This window comes from Saccostrea cucullata, unplaced genomic scaffold, assembly GCF_032062105.1.
Source record: "Saccostrea cucullata isolate Sc308-1 unplaced genomic scaffold, CSIRO_AGI_Scuc_v1 ctg431, whole genome shotgun sequence".
Taxonomy (NCBI): Eukaryota; Metazoa; Mollusca; class Bivalvia; order Ostreida; family Ostreidae; genus Saccostrea; species Saccostrea cuccullata.
The window spans coordinates 269,002-288,060 of NW_026931011.1; the positions used below are offsets into that span (position 1 = coordinate 269,002).

General features: G+C 36.6%; 3 protein-coding genes and 1 non-coding gene across 4 annotated transcripts; 2 read left to right on the forward strand and 2 right to left on the reverse strand.

Annotated features, from left to right (window-relative positions):
• Positions 1–561: 561 nt before the first annotated feature.
• On the reverse strand, positions 562–4,261 carry LOC134231032 (heat shock cognate 71 kDa protein). The gene is made up of 7 exons (XM_062712933.1): positions 4,163–4,261; positions 3,366–3,577; positions 3,052–3,257; positions 2,646–2,813; positions 1,924–2,476; positions 1,376–1,777; positions 562–1,168 (listed from the first exon to the last, which is right to left on the reverse strand). The coding sequence occupies exons 2-7, from the start codon at positions 3,571–3,573 to the stop codon at positions 726–728; spliced, it is 1,980 nt and encodes a 659-aa protein (XP_062568917.1). The 5' UTR covers positions 3,574–3,577; positions 4,163–4,261; the 3' UTR covers positions 562–725.
• Positions 1,240–1,334, reverse strand: LOC134231047 (small nucleolar RNA SNORD14). Its single transcript, XR_009984481.1, has one exon. It is a non-coding gene; the product is annotated as a small nucleolar RNA SNORD14 (small nucleolar RNA).
• LOC134231033 (uncharacterized) lies at positions 4,026–12,166 on the forward strand. The gene is made up of 2 exons (XM_062712934.1): positions 4,026–4,137; positions 10,054–12,166. Exons 1-2 carry the CDS (start codon positions 4,057–4,059, stop codon positions 11,773–11,775), a joined length of 1,803 nt encoding a protein of 600 aa, XP_062568918.1. The 5' UTR covers positions 4,026–4,056; the 3' UTR covers positions 11,776–12,166.
• A 1,628-nt stretch (positions 12,167–13,794) lies between these two features.
• On the forward strand, positions 13,795–18,381 carry LOC134231034 (outer dynein arm-docking complex subunit 4-like). Its single transcript, XM_062712935.1, has 12 exons — positions 13,795–14,070; positions 14,576–14,707; positions 14,911–15,064; positions 15,253–15,314; positions 15,577–15,742; positions 16,007–16,225; positions 16,328–16,535; positions 16,686–16,772; positions 16,987–17,183; positions 17,278–17,346; positions 17,608–17,920; positions 18,048–18,381. The coding sequence occupies exons 1-12, from the start codon at positions 13,954–13,956 to the stop codon at positions 18,118–18,120; spliced, it is 1,797 nt and encodes a 598-aa protein (XP_062568919.1). The 5' UTR covers positions 13,795–13,953; the 3' UTR covers positions 18,121–18,381.
• The last annotated feature ends 678 nt before the right edge of the window (positions 18,382–19,059 follow it).

Genomic DNA, 19,059 nt, shown 5'->3' on the forward strand with positions numbered 1-19,059 from the left:
TTCAACCAATGACCCTTGTTTAAAATATATACGCATGTATTACAGCAATTACCATCTTTTCAGTTGTCAAAATCATGTCGACTTTCGCGGGATTTAAAACGAAAGTAGAATGTTAGATGAATACCGATCCCGATCAGAATTAAGACGAAGAAAAACAGGAAAAAAAAAATCGAGGCGGGGGTATAAAATCGGGGCGGGCGGGGATGAGAATCTAGGAATATTTTCATTATGGCCTTACCTCTAGTTGTATAGCGACAACGCAAAATCAAACCTAGCATGTTACTGGCCCGTGCTCTATTCAGTACCATTTTAAATCCTTACTTCCGAGATAGAAAATATCACCACATGCAGAAACTTGGGTACACAAGTATCTGCAACATCGTTCCCATCTTCCTCTCCCCCTTTATCCCCCAGTAATTCAATTTCTGCCACTTCTAAATCTTTCACTTGCTTCCTCTCTGCTGAAACCTCTTTCCACTTTACCTTCAACTTGTCGTTTTAATATGACCACCCTCTACATGATTGTGAATGTACATACAAAAAAAAAATCAGGAAATAAACTCACTGATCAGAACTTTTTAATTTTGTTACCAATAAATTAAACATAGCAACGATATAAACATGAGCTTTGCAAGTTTTTAAAGTTTTAAACACAACATTATGGGACTTGAAGTTGATAGTACAGTCTCGTTTTTGCTTTACATTGTGTTGTTTTTGCCATTGTTTTAATCGACCTCCTCAATAGTTGGTCCACCACCGCTGCCGCCACCTGGAGCTGCACCACCGCCTGGGGCACCACCTCCGAAGTTGGGCATTCCTCCTGGCATACCACCCTCAGGGGCACCTCCGGCTGCCTGATACAACTTGGTGATGATAGGGTTGCACACTCCCTCAAGTTCCTTCTGTTTGTGTTCAAATTCTTCCTTCTCAGCCAGTTGGTTCTGGTCCATCCACTTGATGATTTCGTCACATTTGTCAAGGATTGTCTTCTTGTCACCCTCACTGATCTTGTCCTTCAGTTTCTCGTCGTCCACTGTGGATTTCATGTTGAAGGCGTAGCTTTCCAGACTGTTCTTGGCAGCAATTCTGTCTCGCTGTTTCTCATCCTCCTGCTTGTATTTCTCAGCGTCGCTAACCATACGGTCAATTTCATCCTTGCTGAGACGACCTGAAATAATGAATCAAATGAATCATTACTGCAATCAATGTAACAAATTTTGAAAAAGTCTTACAATGATGATATTCAGACATCCAAGGAAGGATTAAACCATCTTCAGACACAAAGTGCCTTCTGGTGGAAACCGCGAATGGAGAATAAACTTTCATCACAATATCACCAGTACTATAAAATGTAACCAATCATCTTCAGACTTACCTTTGTCGTTGGTAATGGTGATCTTGTTCTCTTTGCCTGTGCTCTTGTCTACAGCAGACACATTCAGGATACCATTGGCATCAATGTCAAAGGTGACTTCAATCTGGGGAACTCCACGGGGTGCTGGAGGGATACCAGTCAGCTCGAATTTTCCAAGCAGGTTGTTGTCTTTGGTCATGGCTCTTTCTCCCTCGTATACCTGGATAAGTACACCTGGCTGGTTGTCGGAGTACGTAGTGAATGTTTGCGTTTGTTTTGTTGGAATGGTAGTGTTCCTCTTGATGAGACTTGTCATCACTCCTCCAGCGGTCTCGATACCAAGGGACAGGGGTGTGACGTCCAACAAGAGCAAGTCTTGGACCTCCTCGGATTTATCTCCAGACAAAATGGCAGCCTGGACAGCTACAATACAAGAGAAAGATTAAAATTTTCACTTATATTACTAACAATGAACTTTTACAGTTACATATTTCCCCCATTTGTCTGCAATGTTAACTCTGTTCAAAGAATAATAATGCGGAAATGTTAAAGAAATTTTTGACAATTACCTGCTCCGTAAGCAACAGCTTCGTCGGGGTTGATGGATTTGTTCAATTCTTTTCCATTGAAGAAGTCTTGGAGAAGTTTCTGGATCTTTGGAATACGAGTGGATCCTCCCACCAGGACGATATCGTGAATCTGTCCCTTGTCCAGCTTGGCATCCCTTAGAGCCTTCTCAACTGGCTCCATGGTTCCTCTGAACAAGTCGGCATTCAGTTCCTCAAACCTAGCCCTGGTAATACTTGTGTAAAAGTCAATACCCTCAAACAGAGAGTCAATCTCAATACTGGCCTGAGAACTTGAGGAAAGGGTCCTCTTTGCTCTCTCACATGCCGTTCGCAGACGTCGAACCGCACGTTTGTTGTCAGAAATGTCTTTCTTGTGTTTTCGTTTGAATTCTTGGATAAAGTGGTTCACCATTCTGTTGTCAAAGTCTTCACCACCCAAATGAGTATCTCCTGATGTAGATTTGACTTCAAAGATTCCATCTTCAATGGTCAGAATTGAGACATCAAAGGTTCCTCCTCCCAAATCAAAGATCAAAACATTGCGTTCTCCTGCCTAAAATGTTCAAAATAATTAAAGCATTGTATGTTACAATTTGGTGCATCCCTTTTTTGATTTGTTGCTTCCCTTTCTATAAATTTTATTTCAAGACTGGATTCAATTATAAAATTCTTTTAGCCTTTAAGAATTAATAATAATTCTAGAGAGGGTAATTAAGAATTACCGATTGATTTCCAACTTTCTTGTCGAGACCATAAGCAATGGCAGCTGCTGTGGGTTCATTGATAATACGTAGAACATTCAATCCTGCAATTGTACCAGCATCTTTTGTGGCCTGTCGTTGTGAATCGTTGAAGTAGGCTGGGACTGTGACCACAGCATTGTTAATCGTCTGCAAATTACATGAAATGGTTAAAAACAAAGTCAACAGCAAAAGCTTGGCTACTTTTCTTCATCATGTTACAGATATCTATTCTAAAGTTAAGTCACAAGGAAGAATTCACTGGAAACACGAGTGTTGCTTACAATCCTTATAATATTTATATACATATATTCGTATTCAATTTGGTCTCATCTTTATAAAATCATGACAACAAACAAAACTTGCATAAATGCAAACAGGTTCTTACTTTGCCTAGATATGCTTCAGCTGTTTCCTTCATCTTTGTGAGGACCATAGATGAGATTTCTTCAGCTGAAAATGTTTTCTGCTCCCCTTTGTATTCTACTTGGATCATTGGCTTTGATGCGTTGTTGATGACATGGAATGGCCAGTGTTTCATGTCGGCTTGTACTGATGTGTCAGTATATTTTCTACCAATAAGACGCTTGGCATCTACAATTTAAAAGTGCATTGAATTACATGAATAAGGTTTAAGTTCACACTGGATTAATATTTAGCTCTTGTTGATCAGATTATGAAAAAAAAATGTCCTTTGCTCACCAAAGATTGTGTTTGTTGGGTTCATGGCGACTTGGTTTTTGGCAGCATCTCCAATCAACCTTTCTGTGTCTGTGAATGCTACATAACTGGGTGTAGTTCTATTTCCTTGATCGTTAGCAATGATCTCAACTTTGCCATGCTGAAAGACTCCTACACAGGAATACGTTGTTCCAAGATCTATGCCAATGGCTTGCGCTGTTTTACTCATCTTGCTGAAAAAATTTATTAAAACAATGAAATTTTTGACAATATAAATAGAACAATTTTTACACTCCAGCTAGAAAAAGATGCACGGATTACAATACTATATTTATAAGTCTGAAATGAATTTTAAAACATTAAATTGCATGTCTGCATGCAGAACCGATTTGTGGTTCTCGTTACTCTGAAAATAATGTTGATAAATTTTTCACATTCCCTAAATATTTTCAATATAATAATTTGTTTTTGTATTTGTTGCAATAAAATCTAAATTTTCTTTTTTTAACAAGAGATCTGATCTTTCAAAAAAAATTAAAGTCATAAAAAAATGCAATCGAAATTGAGCTTTTGAAAACTGGACGTGCTTAAAATCAAAATAGGCAGAGTAAAATAGAATTTCAACCTTTTTGATTAACTTAAACGTTTTATTTTAAAATTCCTTTGTCCTTATCGATAAAATGAACGGATTTCCAAATCACGTGAAACTGGAATGCAAACGTGCCCTGTACATTCTGATTGCACATCATTATCGAAGCACTTTGGGCAAAGGATATATAAAATGTATGATTCGGTGAGTACCCTTTTAAAATACGTACCTAGATGTCCTCTGACTCCTGGTAACCTCTTTTCTTTTTCTAACCGGTGTGTTCTCGAACCCGGCGTGTTCCGATCTTTTATCAAATAGGAGGATATGACGTCAGTTAGTAGTCTCTAGAATGTTCTCGAGTTTTTGTACCCTATAGAATTCGTACCCAGTCAACTTTTAACCTCAGCATTTATACTTTCCTTTGAAGGTATGTTATTTGCTACCATACTGAGAAATAACTGTACTGATTTTCTGATAGAAAATTATTGGAGGTAATAATTCCTTGCTAAATAAGTTAAGAATTATGAAGTGTTCATGTATTATTTATGCTATTTTTACATTGCGAAATACAGTAGATACGATTTCTATTGTTACCGCTTACATACGATGATTCACGTGGTTTCACATGTGTGATCTCTAAAATAAGACCCTAAACTTTTCAAATCCAGAATTTTCTGTATTTTACGCTAAGCTTCCTCTTTCGTTTGTTGAATAAATAGAACATTCTAGATAAAAGAAGAAAAAAATACTGATGTAACATTTTTATAGATAAGTAAAGTTAACACTTGACTAAATATTACTCAGTAATCATGTCATAGGATACATGTCAACGCGGACTTCAGCACATTTAATTAAACATGTTGAAGGAAGCTCTAAACACTGCACACTAAAGAGCTCTACTGACAACTCACTTATAGGATAGTTTTATGCTGTTAGAGTGAAGTAAAATTAAAAAAAAAAGATATTTACAGATAATTAAATGCTTTGTAATAGATTAAAATATTTTTAAAGCATTATATCAAAAATAGTAATTGAATTCATCGTTTTCATTTATTTTCCCAATGTAAGTAAACAACAGTGATTGTCTGCTCACAAATAGCAGTGGCGGATCCAGGGATTTCGTAACACAGGAGGGCGCAGTAGATGGCAAAAGGGGGGGGGGGTGTCTGTCGACTGTACATGTACGTCCTTTTGGGGTACGGGACAGAAACCTCCTGAAGCTGACAAGTTTTTACAACTGAATAAGAGATGTTTCTTCTATGTTTCCTTGATTTAGGATAATGGACAAATAAAATTTACATACAAAAATCTCAAACGGGGAGTGGGCGCACGCCCGGCGCGTCGACCCTGGATCCGCCTTTGAATAGTCCATTGTCTTTGAAATTTTTTTGCTACGGAAACAAGACAGGTACCATATGTTACAAACGAAAAGGTCTGGTATGCGCACCTTTATATTATATATTTTTCTCCAAGTTCAGAAAGCAGTTTCTGTTAGCGTTTAGAGCTTCTTTAACATACGCTTTACAGATCTGCTAATGAAATGCTTGATTTTTTCCCCGAAGCGTTTTTAATGTAATTAAATACTAGGGCCAGCATTTTTTTATTTTTAGGTTTACGAACATCAGAATGAAAAAGTCTCGTAGGAGGAGGAAATAAAAAAAAAAAAAAATTATATTTTGGATACATTATCAACTTTTCTACATTAATTTTTGCTTCTTTTTTTACGCTCTCCTAACAAGCTTCTTGCCACTGGGCACATAAGGGTTACAAAGGGGAAAATACAACCTTTAATTGTTTATTTCATCATCTACCAGTTCGGGGCAGTGAATAAATGTTTTGATGTTGGACAAAATACAGATTTTTTTTAAAAAATCAATTTTTTAAATCTCTTTTAATATATCTTCATTTTTGTTTTTAATGTGTTTTAGGTAGAAATTATTCTAAAATATTAATATACTCGAGACCTATAAAAGTAATAATTCCTTTCATAAAACAGACAGGGAGTATTCCCAAGGAGTATTGAGTAGGGTGGAATTTTTTTCAATTAAGTGTAAAATAATTTTTCTGGCTGCCATAAACGATACTACATGCCTGTATATATTTTTATATTCTTGTTTTTAAATAGTTGAAATATTCTATTTCTTTAGGCTATTGTTTATTTCTTGCTCAAATGGACTTAACTTCTCCCATAGTTTTATTCATTACATCTGATGCATAAGCGACCCTTTCCTGAAGAATGATGCTAAGACTGTAAGCTATGACAGAAACCTAAACAATGTCTCTGACAATAGCTACCATGGGCAGTTTTAAACCTGTGGGAGGAAAATAATTTACAATTACAGACAGTTACTTTTGAATACGGATACATAACTATCTCACCAACATGTCACTTTGCAACAAAGTCGTCAGCACTTTATTGTTCTCTGAACGGGTGAAACGTTTTGAATGGCACTCCTATCGATAAATATTTACATTAAACCAAGGTTTAGTGCTGCTATGGACTTGACACAAATCTCCCTTCATTACCCGCCATGTTCATTTAAAACCGGAAGTACGAGTTCGTAAATTTGAAATCTCGATCCCGACTTAAATTTGACATCGGAAAGAAAAAATTCTGTTTTTCTCAATTTCATTTTTTTTCTGAAAATTCAAAAACTTGAGCGGCGGGTTTGTAAACCTAAAAATAAAAAAATGCTGGCCTAGCTGTATATATACCCTGTTATACGATTTCAACTTATTTTATCAATACCACCCTCCCCCTCTCTTAATAATAATTTTCCTAGATGTCTGCATGGTCGTAGTCCTGAGGGCTGGTTGGTGTCCTCCACCAAGTAATATTATCATGCAAGATTGTTCTGATAAATGTAGCCGGGATACGTACCATACAAAACATATACATAAATAATTATATGTTTGTGTCCCTCAGTAACGTCGGATGAACATTTTTTTATTTGCTTCAATGTCAAGGAAAGTGTATGGTCCCCCAACTGAAATTGCTTCCTATGCTACGGGCTTGGTCAAATACTAAAAGACAGACAGAAACATATAATACCCTATTTCCCCAATACACCAGTGAAAACATAGCTGAACTCATAGATATTAACAGGTTGGGACCACTCGCCCAAGTGGGATATAATGGCTAGCCCGTTTGGGATATAATATATCCCAGACGGGGTATAAATTCACAGTGCAAAAAATGATTTTTTTTTTATTTTAGCAATAAAAATCATAAATCCACAGCAATATACTTAACAAGAGGCCCAGGGGCCACAGCTCTCATCTGAGCACATCAGCTATGAAAAAGTATATATCAGATCAGAAATGAAAGTTTACTGGGGGGGGGGGGGGGCTTAATTTTAACCCCCCCCCAGGGGTTCATGATTTAAACAAACTAGAATCTACACTACCTGAGGATGATTCCATATTAATATCACTAATCATAGCTTTGAAATACTTGAAAAGAAGATTTTCCCTATAAATCCCTATGTAAAACTTGGGTCGGCCATTTTGGCACCACCCTAGCCCCAGGGGTCATGATTTGAACAAACATGAATCTACACTACCTGAGGATGATTCCACATGAGTTTCATCTCTCCTGGCCCAGTGGTTCTTGAGAAGAAGATTTTAAAGATTTTTCCTATATATATCTTCCTATGTAAAACTTGGGCCGGCCATTTTGGCCCCACCCTAGCCCCGGGGGTCATGATTTGAACAAACTTGAATCTACACTACCTGAGGATGATTCCACATGAGTTTCATCTTTCCTGGCCCAGTGGTTCTTGAGAAGAAGATTTTTAAAGATTTTTCCTATATATTCCTATGTAAAACTTGGGTCGGCCATTTTGGCACCACCCTAGCCCCAGGGGTCATGATTTGAACAAACTTGAATCTACACTACCTGAGGATGATTCCACATGAGTTTCATCTCTCCTGGCCCAGTGGTTCTTGACAAGAAGATTTTTAAAGATTTTTCCTATATCTTCCTATGTAAAACTTGGGCCGGCCATTTTGGCCCCACCCTAGCCCCGGGGGTCATGATTTGAACAAACTTGAATCTACACTACCTGAGGATGATTCCACATGAGTTTCATCTTTCCTGGCCCAGTGGTTCTTGAGAAGAAGATTTTTAAAGATTTTTCCTATATATTCCTATGTAAAACTTGGGTCGGCCATTTTGGCCCTACCCTAGCCCCGGGGGTCATGATTTAACAAATTTGAATCTACACTACCTGAGGATGATTCCACATGAGTTTAATCTTTCCTGGCCCAGCGGTTCTTGAGAAGAAGATTTATTAAAAATGCCATTAATTTTTCTCTAATTCATAATTATCTCCCCTTGGAAAAGGGCGTGGCCCTTCATTTGAACAAACTTGAATCCCCTTTACCCAAGGATGCTTTGTGGCAAGTTTGGTTGAAATTGGTCCAGCGGTTCTTGAGAAGAAGTCGAAAATGTGAAAAGTTAACAACGACGACGACAACGACGACGACAGACAACGGACAAATTGTGATCAGAAAAGCTCACATGAGCCTTTGGCTCAGGTGAGCTAAAAATGAATAACTTTTGGCAAGCATTTTTTCTGCAACCCTACTGTTTGTAAGATTGATCCAAATCTCCTAAACAATGGGCATACAGACAAACTTGTCAACCAAAAGTTAAATTCCTTTATAAGTGTATCTTGATTCGGATTTATGATATTAATAGTCAAAATAAAAGTTTTAATTTTTTGCACTGTAAATTTATATCCCAATTGGGATATTATATCCCAAACGGGTTATTATATCCCATTTGGACGAGTGGTCCCAACCTGATTTACTGCGTGCATGGGTTTAGAGTTGTCAAGTTTTAAATTTTATATTTACTTCAACCCTGTGAATTAAAAAAAATTTAGAATATGACAAGTGCAGTTTTTTAAATTGCATCCTAAAATAATTACTCAGTATTTGCAGGCGCGGATCTAGAAAATTTTCAAAGGGGAGGGTAAAGAGGAAATAGCGTAATTATAGGGATACTGTTCTGCAGGTACACTGTATCCTATCATTAGTATCGGTTTTGCGGCTGGAGTTTCCAAATTTTGTACAGTCGAAAAATATTTTGTGAACACTATATTCAATCAAGCATTTTATGTTACTGGTCCCTGTGCGGCAATTTAGCATTTTACTTTAATCGCATGCCCCCGTTTTAAATTGAAGAGTCGGGGTATATAATTTATGCCCTGTTCGTCCGTCTGTCAGTTTGTCCATAAAAAAACCTTACCTTTCCCATATAAATTTTGACTGGTTGGAGCCAGGAGCTGTTGATTTAATTTTACACATGTGTATTCCTTGTGACAAGGCGCTTCTTGGGTACCTATATATTTGACCTCTTGACCCTAATCTTGGAGTGTGACCCACTTTTGAAATAAAAAATCACCTTATAAGGCTAATTTTAACCCTGTTCATAACTTTTGAATAGTTGGTGCTTGGGCTTTCAAATTTCACAAGTAAACTCATTGTTGTGTAACACCATTCCGTTTATAGGCCTTCTTATAATTTCACATGCAGGTGTATTCCATGTGATGAGACCTTTGTGGCAACGCGCTTTGAAAAGAAATTTCAAATGTTGATTTTTTTTTCTTGAGCTTGGATTTTTACTTACTTTTGAAAAACTTTAACCTTGATCACAACTTTTTCTTTAATTTATGTACCCCCACCCCCACCCCTAGGTGTCTTTAGTTTGACCATTCAACATTGGAGTTTGACCAATATTTAAAATAAACTTCATTAACCTTAGTCATATATGCATGCGCATAGGCGTCGGAAGCAAATTGAAAGGGGGGGGGCTAAAAAAAATAGGTAAGCCATAATTTACAATGCTTAGATTATGTCTATCTTTGAAAAAATAATATTTAGCCCCCCCCCCCCCCCCCCCCCCCCCCCCCCGGCCGGTTCCGACACCAATGATATGTGCTTGGGCATTCGTATTTCACAAGTTTATTTATGGACAAATTCTTTCTTTGGGTAAAATTTTTTCGATATCTTGACCTTTTAGTTCTTACATTAGCGAAACTTTAGTATAACTTTCGCCAAAAGCTGCTATATGGGGACATCAGTGTTTCAAAAAACATTTTTTTTTAATTGTAGGCACGGATGACTAAGATGGAAAATGAAATATTGAGCTGCATTGTACTTGACCAAGATGCTTTTTATGATATCAGAATGTTGGCAGCTGACAAAAGGGAACAGGACTGGGTCACTGACTATCTACCGGAATTATCAACAGCTTCCCGCGCTCAAGTTCTCTATACTCGAGAACCTATCGCCCGCTACGCCCCAAAACAAAAAATAGCTGAAAAGTTGTGGATATCGAACATCGTTATGTTGGGAAGCTCCCATGATGGACTTTATTTGGAGAGGACATTCCCGTTGATAGAAGGCATGTGTCAAATCAACGAAACTGACGTAGATGTGGTGTTTGAGTTCACAGGGGTCACGGTTACAGAGAATCGTGAAACTGGAGGCCAGCATGGGACGATCTTTTTGTTAGAAAACACTTTTCCCGGTTACGTCAAAATGCGTGTGGTAACCGAACATCCCAAAGAGCAAGATGAGTCTGAGGAATATTTATTGCCAATGGTTTTAAGAGGAAAACTTGATACAGCGATAAAAAGTTCAAAATTTGCGATGTACTTGACCAACAAGACAGACGGCCCGGCTTTACACGGCGCTATTGAGGACGAGCTAGGCGTACATTCTCTGGATTACGTCATTGGTTTGTCCATGCCTTCTTGGCCCTCCGTGGCATCGGAAATTCTGACCCGTCCTAGAGCATCTGGCTGGCCCTCAGCTCAACTGATCCAGAAAGCAACAAAGCAAGGCTGTGGATTTGTTCCTGTAGGGCATCCATTAAGTTCTGAGGCACATTTAGAATGGCGGATCTCTTTTGCAATAAGCGAGAGAATTCTACTTTTAAGCCTTACCATAACCCAGATCAAGGCCTACGTCTTCTTTAAAGCTCTTTGCAAACTGAATTTATGTAACGATGATGATTCGTTCTTAACATCGTACATGTTAAAGAACGTTTTATTTTGGACATTGGAAAAAATTCCTTTGGAAATATGGACTTCAGAAAATTTGTTCCAATGCATAAAAGAGCTTGTCACCAGACTAGAGGCCTTTCTAGATGATAGGTGTATACCGAACTATTTTGTGCCCAGTAGAAATATGATCCAGCACATAGAACAATCAAGGATTTTAGATCTTAGAAATAAACTAGGCATCATGAAAGTTGATATAATTGGGGAACTCCTACGTCACACTGATGGGCAAAGGATACCGTCCGTTTTAGATTTAAGTTACTCCGGACTGTTTGCAAAACTTGCGGCGCCAGATCCTAAGGACCGTTCCCTACTCTTGTCCAACGTTTATTTCATTGCATACTTGACATTGAGGCTCCACGCAGTTAGGTACTTATCAAATTTAAGCATTTCCACTTTAATGTACATAAGACAACGTGGAAACTGCAGCATTCTGAGAACTGTCCCAGCATGCGCTGCGCGGTTCCTGATAAAAGCTATTATTCATTGTGACACAGATGTGGCTTTGACAACCTACCCAGAGATGAAATCGTTCAATTTAGACATTCTCACCTTACGACAACGAGCTGTAGCTTTCATAGCAACAGAAATTTACAAAGGAAAGCTAAAAAATGTTATAGATGACCAAGAGTTCGCCACCAATGAGGCTGTATCTGTGCTTCCCGAGTTCCATGTGTTTGTTGAATGGGTGGATCTAACCTGTCGGTGGTGCGGAAGCACGCCTCTGATTGATGGACAGAGCAGATGGACTGTATATGACATAGACTAAGCTGTCAAGGGCACCGCAAAGCGGAGCATCCCCTTGCAAAGACAGCATTCAACATCGACCGCAATGCAAATTACATCACTTCTGTTTTGCACAAGGACAAACTAACCCACACACACATTGACAGGCTCGTTTCTATATCCCCTTTAACTCCGTTACGAGCCTTAATCAATCAATGCTTCAAAAAGTTGTTAGGAACCTATCCTACGGGGGCAAATGTGAACATTTTATACATGTGCATGTATATCAATTAATCCTAGCTGAAAAAAATTATTCTCACAATTCAAAGAAAGCTTCTCTTTGCGAGGGCTAAATTAGTTAATAATCTCTCCGGTTTGAAAAATGAAGATTATACATATAGAATACTAGTAGACTGTAGCTTTTTCAAATTATATGACATTTTGGCCTGGGTGGGCCACAGTTAAAGTCAATGCTTTATGGGGGTATTCGATTAAGAATCTTCCATGCTTTCAAATGAAGGAATGAAGACGGAAGTGGATCGAAATTTGAATATATGACCCCTATGGCACGCCAAATTCACAAAAATGAGATAATCATAGATTCACAATTGATAAACTAGGTTTATCGACTGTAAACTATAGTTTACAAACCGTAAACTATAGTTAACGATTCGTTAAGTATAGTTTTCATCTGTAAAACTATATTTAACGGTTGATAACTATAGTTTACGAATGATAATCTAAGTTTATCTGTCTGTAATAAGAGTTAACAATAGATTTTGTTGATAAACATAGATTCACATTTGTAAACTATAGTTTACAATCGTAAACTATAGTTAAGAGTTGTTAATCATAGTTTCACAAATCGTGAAACTATATTTATCAGATCGTTAACTATAGTTAACGGTTTGTAAACTATAGTTTACAAATCGTGAAACTGTATTTATCAGTTTAAACTATAGTTTACAGTCCGTAAACTATAGTTTACAACCGATAAACCTAGTTTATCGACTGTGAAACTATGTTTTGCTCATTTTTGTGGATTTGGCGTGCCATAGACCCCACCCTTTTTCCAAAAACACCACGCAAGTCTACAAGTGCATGATCAAATTCAATGTGCATGCATTCCCATCTAATGCTATTTCACGTTAAGACAGATCGTGGATATTGGATTATGTTTGAGTGACAATAAGGGATCGAAGTTGTTAATTACAAAATTTATTACAAATTGTTTTCTTTTCTAGATAAAGAACAGAAGCACTTCATATAATTACTTAAATTCATGATTGCAAAGATCACGGTAGGGGTCAATATGTAACATCTGAAATTTTGAATCTGAAAAGTTTGTATGGAGCGTAGCGGAGTCAGCCGAGGATTGAAATTTTGCAAAGAATCCCAAACACATTACCTCTGTTTTTTTTTTTGTTTTTTTTTAAACTAAATTTCAGGTACTCATCTTCTCATCAACAAGAACGTTGGCAGTTTTTGCTATTTAATATACGGAATTTATATAAGAATATATTTAACAATCCAGGATTTCATTTTTTCTTGTTTGAGGGAGAGGAAAAGTGTGTAAATTAAATTACCTACATGATTTGAAAAAAAAAATTTAAACACTTTTTTTTTTTAATAACCCTGATCGCATGTTGAAAGAGGGAGCATGCAAGTGAATATATGTATATAACCTTTCCCGTCTTGAAATTAAGTTACAAATAAAATTATTACAAAACTGAAAAAAATTAAAATAAAATTCTGCAATGAAAGTGTAATTAGTACACATAGATATTTTGTAGATTTAACTATTTATTTAAAACACCGTAACGACAGCAGATTTTATATTTAAATGGATAGCGGCAGATCTCGGCGGATTATAAAGCGGCTAATCACCAAACATAATCACGTCGTTGAGGAATTATTTTGTTTTCTTAATCCCCTCATTAAAATCTGCGTATGACATGTTAAAATAAGAAAAATACACGATTAATCAAGCAAAGACACTAAGATATATTCGATTTCATCCAAACTTTTACCTAAACTAGAAACATATGCGTACTGAAAATTTTGAAAGGAAATCATACGAAAGATAAGAGAGACGCAAAAAAAGTTGGAGAGCGCGCCGGAATTCGAGGGATTCAGCGCGTGCACAGTTGCTAAGGTAACTTTCACCGGAAGTTTACATTGGTGTTGAGAGAAGGTTGGTGAAAGCTGTAACGTGAACAAAATGTACGACGGCGATGAATCTGAGGGCCCTAAAGGAACTTTTGAAATATACAAAGCAGAAGCAGATTCACTTTTTAAGCAGGGAGAATACAAGAAATCTATAGATAGCTACACAATCGTAAGTATTCAATTTCAAAACTGACACCTGTTTATATGCATAACACGATGGGATCTTTCGAGGGGTTATTAATGAAAATGCAGTCGGCGTGAGTCGCTATTTTCATGTCCTATATATTGCTAAAGAATTAGAAATTGTCTCAAAGTATATTATATAGCTTTATTATTAGAAATATAATATAGATCTACATATTTATAATTTTATATTTAAGAAATGTATTTTTTTTTTTTTGCTTTTTTTTTCTTGTATTCATATTATCTAAGCGATATGTTAGTATTAGTACTATTTTTAAATAAATTAAGATCTTTAAATTGCACTTTATACAGTATGCATGCATATGATTTATGTCTCTAAATAAGGAGTTGTTAATTATAGCCTATACCCACAAAATATCAATTTGTTAAAATAAATGATTACTGAGAAATGTACTAACAGATAAAGTTTACACTTGCGAGAATTTTTTTTTCAAATAATGTTAATTTCAAGCTGTGTTTCCATATTTCAGGCTTTAGAGTTACAGCCAGGAGACAAGAACTGTCTGGTCTGTCGGTCCAAATGTTACCTACAGCTGGGGGACACACAAAATGCCTTGGTCGATGCAGAGGCCTCATTATCAGAGGATAAAACTTTCCACAAGGTACAGAGTTCATGGATAAAGTGATCTCCCTTTATATGAAAACATATCAGTGGATGATATTTTTCATAATGTCTACAGCAAAAATTAAAGTATTTTATGAACAATTATACGTTGTATTTTCACGAATCATACGATTATATTTTTGCCAACAAAATTATTTTAGCTGTTCTATACTTTATGCATCCTGACAATGTTTTTTTTAGGGAGTTTACCAGAAAGCCCAGGCCCTATACTACCAGGGAGATTTTGAGATGTCCCTTGTCTTCTATCACAGAGGACACAAACTAAGGCCAGAGCTACAAGAATTCAGGCTGGGTATACAGAAGGCACAGGAGGCCATTGACAATTCTGTTGGAGGTATTTTATCTCAGAGACAATCCTATTTCAAGAGTTATAAAGTGGTTGACATCAGCCAATACAGTTGTTCCCAGTGCCTTCTAAAATACATTTAGATCTATTGCCTGGCATTATAATTAAGACTGTGTATTTTGTGAGTAATATTGTTTTCTACATATTTTACTCCACACTTCCTTTCTTTTTTTTAGCCCCAGACAAAGTGCAGTTGACAACTGAAGGGGATTTATCATTCTTTGCAAAGCAAGATGATGTGAGCAATAGTCATTACTTCAGTCATCTTCTTTTCTTTAAACATACTTGTACATTTGCATGAACAGTTTTGAAAAGTATTGACATCTCTTGATGCCATGCATCCAACGGCTTCTGTATGAGCAAAGAATGTACTAACCATCTTGTTATTGTGCTCTTTTGCAACAATATTGGAAGTTAGATGGAATATTTCAAGGAAATTGATGTCATGAATGAAAATAACACTCTGTATAGCAAAATGAATTTTGTAATTAATTTTCCAGAAAAAGATAAAGAAGCCCACCTACAACACATATGGCCGGCCTGGCATGCAGACCCAGAAGAAGCTGGAGATCAGCCGACCTGCTGGGAATGAGAAGACCATCAAACAACTACTGGGGGAGCTGTATGGGGACAGACAATACCTAGAGAAACTACTCAAAGAAACAGGTGACAGATTACTTAATACTTTTAAAGGGACTTTTCAAAAACCTAACATCAAATAAAATAAAATTCTTAGAACAGTTCTTTGACAAAAGGAAACAAGAATGTCAGTGCACATTTATGAAACTATTTGAATAGAATCTGATGCAAGACATTAAATTTTCCATCTGATGCAGTCTTTTGCACCTATAAACAGGAAATATTTCGTCTGACATTTTTAATTCTAATAACAAAAAAACTTCATCACAAATAACATTTTGATGTCATTAGATCCCAACACTCCTGTGGGTAAGACCATTTCTGGACTGGTTTCCCAGGGCCTTAACTACCTGGACACCAGAACCGACTTCTGGAGACAACAGAAACCAATGTACGCCCGTAAACACGAGAAACAGATTATGAGGAGAGACAAACGAACCGAGCAGTCCAGCACTGGAAAACTGTCACCGAATGACTACATCATCAGGGAGCTGGAAAGGATCGATCAAGGTAAATCATTGAAAATTGCAAAGAAACTATACTGTAAATGATAAAATTGGAAATGATGGACAAGAAATGGAGGTGAAGATTCTCATAAAAAATGTCTTACAGCCCAAGTGGAGGGTAAATATCCAGAGAGTCTGAAGCGCGCCCAGCGTTGTCTGAACACAGTCAGTGGTTTCACAGAGGACGTCGTACCAAACAAGATGGAGGTGATCGCCAATCTGCATAGCTGTATAGGAAATGCTTACCTAGAACTGGGCAGCTATGATAAGGCCCAGGAGCAGCACCAGATAGACTACAACCTCGGCGAAGAACAGTAAGTCGCAAAAAGATATTTCTAAAAACATTTCTTGAAGACTTATATTTGGAGTTGATTTTATGCTTTTTTAAAGGTTTTAAGTTTAGAATAGGTTTTTATTTGCTTGTTGAAAGACAAACAAATAATATGCCACGTTGGTTGTTTTAGTGATATGGAGGAGGCCTGCTCTAGAGGACTGGATAATCTTGGTAGAGTGTACGCTAGAAAGGGAGACTATAGCCAGGCCATCACAGTGTAAGTACTACTTACTGTTATGTGGTATTAGCCAATGCGTAGGTTTGGTCCAGTGCTTTACTTACAGGTTGAGGTTGTGTTCAGCTTTAAACAAATATATAACTAAACTGATTAGAATACTGTTCCACTCATTCACACATAATTTAGCTAGAACATTAGAAAAGAACTTTGAAAAATATGCTTATACAATACATTATAAACATATTCAATGCAGATGGGAAAAGAAATTACCTTTATCAAAGTCAGCATTGGAGAGTACCTGGTTGTACCACGAAATTGGACGATGTTACCTGGAGATGGGAAAATATCCGACTGCCAAGGAGCATGGAGAGAAGTCGCTAGCGTTAGCAGAGGAGGCGTCAGAACCACAGTGGCAGCTTCAGGCCTCAGTTCTAGTGGCCCAGTCCGAATGTGAGTAGTGAGGAGGATAATTGATTTTTTTTTTCAAATTCAGTAAATTAATTCTTAAAATTCTTTAATTAATCTGATAAATTTCTGTTTGCAGTAAAACTAGGAGATTTGAGTGCTGCATTATCATCATTTGAATTATCATTAGACCTCGCCAGAACACAAGGTGAGTAGATTTATATGAACCCTTTCTAACTTATAACTACTCCAACCAGCAATGAAGGGTGGGGAGGGGGTACAGAAAATGGGATTTGTCCTGCAAAAATATTTTTCCAATCTAGGCCTATCAAATCCAGTAGATTTTGGAAAAAAAAATTTTTTTCCAAAGAAAGTCATGTCTTCTGAACAGAGTTATGAACCTGTGAACTTTTGATTTTGTATGTGATTATAAAGCAATTTTTCAAAACTTTTCGTCATATTTTTTCAGGAGATACATCAGCAGAGGCAGCTATTAAAAAAGCAATTGACGATGTCAACAATAAAATTGCCAAAGGTTCATCAACGTCAGTAAAACCAGCAGAGGGTGAAAACGACACCTCTAACAACGCTGCTAGTCCAACCAACGAGAAAGATAACGCCAGTGTCAAAAGCAAGACTGTCTCCATCAAGGAGAGTCCCAAATCGGCAAAATCTGAGGCAAAATCGGAGGCAAAATCGGAGGAGAAAACGGAACAGAAAACAGATCAGGAGGATAAAAAGAGTTCGGGGGAACCGCAATCAAACGAGGATAAGGATGCTGGGTAAGAGATTGTTTAATTTCTGAATTCTTCAAATTTGCTCAAATTGTAATTTCAGATTTACTTTTTTTTTTGTGTAAAGGGGGGTGCTTTTAATAGCAATTTCATGTTTTTGGATAACTATTTTTAGAGATGATGACACCAATGAAGCCAACAAAAGTCAGGACCAGGGGAAGGAGAGCCCAACTAAAGACGTATCATAGTTAGCAGTCAGCTATCCCCAACATCTGACGACCATCAAACTGGATTAAAAGAAAGATAATTAACTTTAATAATTTGGAATTATTTGTAAATATTTTAATCTCCTTTACTAGAGAGAGAGATTTTGTTACCATATCAGTATTCAGGCTATTTAATCTTGTTATTACTGCCAAAATATTTTCTGTTTTAAAGAATATTGTCCAAGGTTTATTTTTAACATTTTTACAACTGTTAAATATATTTTGTTTAAAAGTATATATATTAATAATAACAATTGAAAAATAGATATATTTAATTTTACAAAACCTGCCTTCAAGTATCAGCTAATATAGAGTGATGATTGGTTTGAGGTACAGTGTATGTGGATATATTATACACTTTACTAAACGTATCAAATGCACTTTCAACAAAATTGGCATCAAAAATTGCATGAAAATAATGATACATAGCTTTGCTCTGCGTGAACTATAAAAGATAGTCATTTTACCTTCTGAACTTTATAGAGGAAACATTTCAACAGAAGTATAATAAGATTGGTTATACTGTACAGTATTTTTTACCATTATAAATATCTGATATAAAAAAAGATTGATATTTAGCTCACCTGAGCTATGACTTAAGGAAATACGAAAAGTACTTTACCTACCGATAATTTTTCAAGTGTCTAAATTCAAACTTCTAATACCATTACATGTTTTTAGACAAAAAATCAGCATGCGTTACGTACCAAGGGTTTTGAAAAGATATCAAATTGTGTAAATTTTTGCATTATTCAAAGAAAAATACAAAAATTACAAAACATAAATCCCAGAATTTTTTCACCAAAAATCGTTTGAGAAGAGTTGTACAAATCCATATGTAGACAGTAAAAGTATTGCACACAGGTCTTTCATTTAGTGGAACTCTTCAACTCTAGGGAAGAACCCAATAAAGTTCAAAGT

Bases quoted from the DNA above. Each gene is read 5' to 3' on its own strand.
- LOC134231032 (XM_062712933.1), bottom strand. From the start codon at position 3,573: ATGAGTAAAACAGCGCAAGCCATTGGCATAGATCTTGGAACAACGTAT. The intron at 2,477-2,645 runs GTAATTCTTAAT...TGAACATTTTAG, and splicing joins AGAAAGTTGGAAATCAATCG to GCAGGAGAACGCAATGTTTT. The intron at 1,169-1,375 runs GTAAGTCTGAAG...TCATTATTTCAG, and splicing joins CACCATTACCAACGACAAAG to GTCGTCTCAGCAAGGATGAA.
- LOC134231033 (XM_062712934.1), top strand. From the start codon at position 4,057: ATGCAAACGTGCCCTGTACATTCTGATTGCACATCATTATCGAAGCAC. The intron at 4,138-10,053 runs GTGAGTACCCTT...TTTTAATTGTAG, and splicing joins TATATAAAATGTATGATTCG to GCACGGATGACTAAGATGGA.
- LOC134231034 (XM_062712935.1), top strand. From the start codon at position 13,954: ATGTACGACGGCGATGAATCTGAGGGCCCTAAAGGAACTTTTGAAATA. The intron at 16,536-16,685 runs GTAAGTCGCAAA...TGGTTGTTTTAG, and splicing joins TACAACCTCGGCGAAGAACA to TGATATGGAGGAGGCCTGCT. The intron at 16,773-16,986 runs GTAAGTACTACT...TATTCAATGCAG, and splicing joins TATAGCCAGGCCATCACAGT to ATGGGAAAAGAAATTACCTT.